The sequence below is a fragment of the Corvus brachyrhynchos genome, unplaced genomic scaffold (genome assembly GCF_000691975.1).
Source record: "Corvus brachyrhynchos isolate BGI_N302 unplaced genomic scaffold, ASM69197v1 scaffold864, whole genome shotgun sequence".
NCBI classification, from domain to species: Eukaryota; Metazoa; Chordata; class Aves; order Passeriformes; family Corvidae; genus Corvus; species Corvus brachyrhynchos.
In genome coordinates, this window is record NW_008237871.1 from 289,977 (window position 1) to 295,981 (window position 6,005).

The following is a 6,005-nucleotide window of genomic DNA, read 5'->3' on the forward strand; positions in this document are numbered from 1 at the left end:
GGGGGGGGAGGCAATTCACCAGTGCAACAATCCAATGGAAAAGATCCAGAGTGCCTTTTGCTAGGACACCAAAGCACCTTCTTGGATCTGATTTCTCAGCTGCTTTAACTCTGTGGAGACCTTCCCTAATCTGAGTCTATCTTAACAGTAATGAAAAAGCTGGAGTCAAGACTTAGGCATCAGGTGCTAGAAGTGCTGGAACTTAGGATACTCCTGAAAGATCTGTGAAGCACAGCCATTATTTCAGGTGGATAAGTGCAGTATTACAAACTGAGCACTGAAAACTACAGCTGTTGCAGGGATGTTCAGCTTAAAATTGTCCTGTTTCTCATACTTTCCTTTATTCTGAAGTTGGGTTGACACCTTCCCACTTTTGTTTTGGTACTCCAAAGTGTACTGGGATGCCACACCAACAAAACACTACATATCACCAGTTTGCAAAGCTACGTAAGAGCTCAGGTAAATGGTCAGTTTGTTTAAATCATAACAGAGCACAAATTCCAAAAATGCCATCACAATAGAGGATTCTGGAATGCTCCTCTGTTTACTGACAGAGTACTTCTCTTTTCCAGTAAACATAAAGTATGACAATAACAGGAATTTTCAACAGGAACTGAGCAGATTCAAAAAGGACGTTCAATGCTGTTCAGGCTGCTCTCATGGGGAGCTAATGTGCCAAACAAAATCAATGGAAAACAGGCAAAAAACATGCCAATATTAAGCTATTTTCCTTCTTGGCGGCCAGATCTTGTGTTCGAAACATATCATGGAACAGACACATAACAGGTTATGAGATAATCACAAGGAGAACTTTATCAATTTATACATCAGCTTTTATATTTGAAACAAGTTTTCAGTGACTGCATCCCTTCTGTGATTTCTACAATGTATAGCGGATCTGTGCATATTCAAGAAGATTTTCTAAATCTGATAGGATATTACAAAGCATTTTCTGCAAAGACATACAACAGGTCATTAACGAATTTTCTATGCCTTAGGATTTATGAAAAATTAACTTTGCAGGGCTAAGCAATCAAAAATCAAGAACAAACCAAGCCTGAAGGACAATCTCAACTCTGTCCTGATGATTGTAACCTATAGCCTGTACCTTTTAACTGAAATGAACAGTGCATACAATATTATGGCACTTTAGAGAACACATGATAAGAAAGACTGTTCTTGGAAACTGCTATCACAAAATATATGCGTGCAAGGAAACGGGAGTTGAGCTTGGCTGTGCCATCTTAGCTTCCATGTTTCTTTACTTTTGAGCTCTTAGTGTACCCTCTGATTCACACAGAGTTGATATTTAATACTCTTAAATCGATGTTAAACTATAGAAAAAAATTATCGGTCATCAGCTGGCAAAGGACAATTCATAGCTATCAGTGTTATTTGTAAACAGTGTTCATCCAGTAATCTTGGTATCAACTAGCAAAAGACTGATGAGCGTCTGTTCATGTTGGGACGCAAACATTCACCATCAGTTCATCCACAGGCCTCTTGCTGTCCCCACATTTTGAATTCTTTTTATGAGTAGAATTCTCCAATTTGTATGAATCTGTAACGCATAAATCGTCTTAAGAAGCTTGAGCCAATTTAAGGCTTTATACAGGACATAAAGTCAAATCAATGTGACAGCTCTATGGCCTGACTTTCCAATGTGCTGGGCTTTCACAGATCATATGGATGTCAACAGAAACCTTTAGATGGCTCCAGCTGTCTGGAAAACTGTTCTCAGGATTCTTAAAACTGCAAAATGTTTCAAAACTCTCACAATTTGAAGATAATATAGGTGTGTCAAAACACGTGCAAAAATGCAGATCAGGAGGCAGCAGTCACATAGGATTGACTAGGCTCATAAAAGATGGTTAAATATTTTAGAAGAAAACATTCTCTAACCTTCACTGTCTTCAAAAGAGAAAAAAAGAGAAGAATATTGCTCCAGTTTTTTAAAATAGATATTAAATATTTCTTCTAAAGCCAAGCATGGAGACTGTTAGCCCAAAAACTGTTTTAAAAGTTTGCCCAACATCTCTCTGATGGCAGTGTGTGATGGTGGAAGCTGATTCTCAACTTTGGTTTCAATTGATACTTCCAGGCACCTTTTAAATCTCTCTATAAATGAATTACAAAATATATTCCTTCATTTGATCTTTCAAACCTTATTAACTGTAAAAAACTATATACAACATTATGACATTGTACAACAACAGATACTGTGATGTCATTATTTATATTCTCCCTAAGATAAAAAAAGCTTCCAATTTTGCTCAGTGCAATGTTCTGAAGGCTATGCAATTTTAAAAAATAGTATCTTGACAAGTTATGAAAATTACAATTTACTAATTTTTTATTGAAATTATTCTAAAAAAATGACGTCAGCATTGGAGCCTCCTGATGGCAACAACTGCAATTAAAAAAAAGGGAAGGAATCATCAGTAACACTGACTCCAAGCCCAGGTGGCTGGGTAAGAGATCCAGGGTGAGACTGGGACAGCACAGTAGGGAAGAACATCTGGTAGAAGGGGGGGAGGCAGGAGGACCAAAGCTGTAGATGAGACGAGGTGGGATGGGAGGGATTTAAAGCAGATGTCACTGTGGAGCACTGTTCTTTACGAACATTTATCCCAATTCACATATACTTGGTATTTCTACTGGTACTTCAAAATTGTCTGCACACATAAATGCAATGCCAAAGATTACCCACAACATCAGTCTAAACCCCTCTGGCTCCTACCTGACACTTGTGAGGTCTCTCTGAGGTATGCACCTGTTTGATGTGTCCATTCAAGTGGTCTGGCCTTAAAGGAAAATACACATAAGCACACTTAAAACAAATACTAAAAATAAAGTTACAATTTTAACAAAAACCCCCCCAAAAAACCAAACCAAAAAAACAACAACAAAAAAAAAGAAAAAAAGAAAAATAATATCCCAGTGCTGTATCTATTACAAACGTAGTGACATGTAACTTTCCAAGAACGAGATCACCAACAACTGGGACTCTACCTTGTTATGTACCCTCTCCAACTTGCTAAAAAGGCAGCATTTTCTCAGGAAGAAATCATGCTGAATGATCAGAGGAAACAGGAAGTACAAGTTGCGATTTTCAAGCCTTCATGTCCCCATCCAAAACCCTATTTAGACCTTAATAATCAGGGCACTTTGATTTACAGTTGCTGAGTATTTGAAAATCAGACCCTTCTGGTTTATGTCCCAAACACAGATGTAAAAAGCAAACTTAAAGCACCTCTGCAAAAAAACTCTCTAAACTCTGTTGCTGTGACACATTTTCCACCTGAAACATAAAAAAAATACTCCCAACTTACAATTTGGTGGGGAGACTGCATTAATACAAATAAAGTGCTCCGAACATTTCAACTAGAAGGTGCAATGGAAGAGCAAATTGTTACTGTAAAAGGTTAGACCATTCTTCACAACCGGCAAAGCCTACTTTGAAGAAGAAAGGGCTGTAGAGCTGCAGATTGTCCTGGTGGGAGTTTCTCCTAGTGGGAAGAAAGCTTTTCATTGTATGAGACCAAAACTGCTTGGAAACAAGTTCTCCACCCTCTCCTCCCCCAACTTCCCAGCTGCACCAATGAGAGGGCGCGGGAATGGAATTCACCCACTGCAGACAGAAAATAGGCTGAACTTTGCAGTGAGGCTCTTAAACCCGATGCTCTTTCAGCGGTGTAACCGGACAGACTGGTTGGGGGTCCTTCTGGGTACCTCAAGCCCAGCAACCTCACATGCTGCGCTACTGAATATAGGAAAGGACACTAAAATTAGACACCACGCTTCCAACTTCCTCTGGCTGCTCCTAAGACTGTATACTGAAACTTAAGAGTCTCTGTTTTCATTCATACTTCGGTTTTACAGATACGCAAACGGTTTTGTTGTTTACTGTAGTAACAGCATTCCCACCTGTTCGCGTTAACTTACTGGGGAAAATGAGAACTCAACATGTATTTCTCACTTTCCCTTAATGACAAAAACCTTTCATACAGCAACAGCAGAAATCTCTGAGTGTCAATAAAACCCGTAAAACTTGGTACACGACCCCAGGTAGTGCTATAATTAGAAAAGTACTTTCACTTCTAGCCACAGATGAAATTTTCATTTTGTGACCTTCCATCACTGAATCTGCAGCCCTTATGAAGATGCATCCCTAATTACTGACGATTTTTAAAAAAGGGGGAGTGTTCGTAATTTGTTTCAATAACAAAAAGTCCCTCTATCAAAAAGAGAGCAGGGGCACAATTCCACAATTTACATAGCCTGATGGCCTTTTGATTTGTTTTCAGATCTCGATTCCTTCCCTCACATTAGAGCAAATCAACTGTTGTAGAAAACCGACTGCTGGTACAGAAATAGCAGAGTGTATGCATCCCCCTCCCCCCCACTACTTCTACACTCAAAGCGAGAGGCAAACTTCCAAAAAAGTTTTGAATTCATTAACTCAGACTATAAGATACCACTAACACAACTACGTGTACCAAACTACTTATTAAATTAGCTCCCACAAACAGCGACAACAAAAAATCAGCAACATTAAATGCACAGATCTTACGTATGTTGCAGGGCAGAAACAGGATCCCCTTCAGAAGGATGTAAACCCAAAGGACACAAAGATCATGTATTTAAAAGATACTTGATGCTGCAGCCTTTGAAATCTCACCTCTTCCTTCACATTTGGGTGATAAAAAACATTACGAACTAAGAGAAATGAAGGGAAGTTAAGAAAAAGAAAATTTAAAATGGATACGATAAAAATAATCTTGAGATGTTTTATTTTGCACTTCAACAGCACCTTCAAACTACCTACACATCAGTGATCTCAAAGACACTTCTGCGAGGCAGGTAATTATTTCAGTACCCATTTCACAGAAGAGTCATTTGAGGGAGAGACTAACTGATTTGCCCAAGGACACGTATACACCAACTCTGGGACAAAGCTAGGAACCTTAGCCAGAAGCCAGCTGACTCCCAGTTCTACGTCTTAATTACTTTTAAACCCTTCCAAGAGCCTGCAGAATAGCATCCCAGAGGAAATGATGGCAGTCTCATTCCTTGAAACATTTAAAGTGGAACAGTCAAACTATCCTTAAGTACATTTCCAAGGCATAGGAAAGTCAACTTCCTAGGTCTCTGTTTGTGTCAATGGTCCATACGAGCACGCTCTTACCTGGAAAAGCCTTTTCCACAGCTCTGGCAGATGTAGGGCTTTCCCACAGAGCCATCATGAGATCGAACATGATAGGACATCCTGTCTTTTCGCTTGAACCGCAAGCCACACACCGGACAAGAGTAAGGCTTTTCGCCAGAATGTGACAGCTTGTGCCGATTCAGGTGGTACACGTCCCGAAAAATCTTGCCACAGATCTCACAGGCCACCTGTTTCCTCGTCCTGCTTCTTTTTCGGGGTGCATCAGGGTCATCCTGACCAGGAACACCATTTTCACCCAGTCGTGGGGGTGGGATGTCTATGTAGCCCAGCTGTAAGCTTGTCACCCCATGCTGAGCCTCGTGCTGACGAAGACGATTAGCATCAGTGAATACTTTCCCACAGAGACCACAAGGCAGGATACCAGCCTCTCGCAGGCCCCCTGGGGCACCAAACATCATGGAGTCCAAGAGATTGGCTTTACGGGGACGCCCTCTGCCCCTCTTCGTGCTTAAAGTGGGGGCACTAGCAGCAACATTCTGGAAGGGTGAGGCCAGCAGTGGTGGGGACAGAGGTCCTGCCACCATGGGCAGGCGGTCCACACCCTGCAGGACAGGTAGGGAGGACTGTGCAGCGGTGAGCGCAGCCCGTGTGGCCTCGTCTTCAGGCATGCCAGCAATGCCATTGCCATTGGGTGCCAAAGTGGCACCGTTGGTCATGTCAAGAGGGAAGCCGAGGTCAGCAGCCCCCGGACGGAAGAGCATAATGTCAGGGCGTGCGGGGGGCACGAGGAGCTGCACGTTGGACTGCTTGATGACCTCCTGGCAGATGTCAATCA

The 6,005-nt window shown here is 41.5% G+C and overlaps 1 protein-coding gene across 1 annotated transcript in view; it reads right to left on the minus strand.

Moving 5' to 3' along the window:
* Positions 1–5,999, minus strand: part of PATZ1 (POZ/BTB and AT hook containing zinc finger 1) — a 21,068-nt gene extending 15,069 nt beyond the window's left edge. The window contains exons 1-2 of the mRNA XM_017732202.1: positions 5,189–5,999; positions 2,741–2,804 (exon numbers count right to left, since the gene is read on the minus strand). Of these exons, the coding sequence (XP_017587691.1) occupies positions 2,741–2,804; positions 5,189–5,931 (807 nt within the window). The 5' untranslated portion in view covers positions 5,932–5,999. The remainder of the gene's footprint in view (positions 1–2,740; positions 2,805–5,188) is intronic.
* Positions 6,000–6,005: the final 6 nt, after the last annotated feature.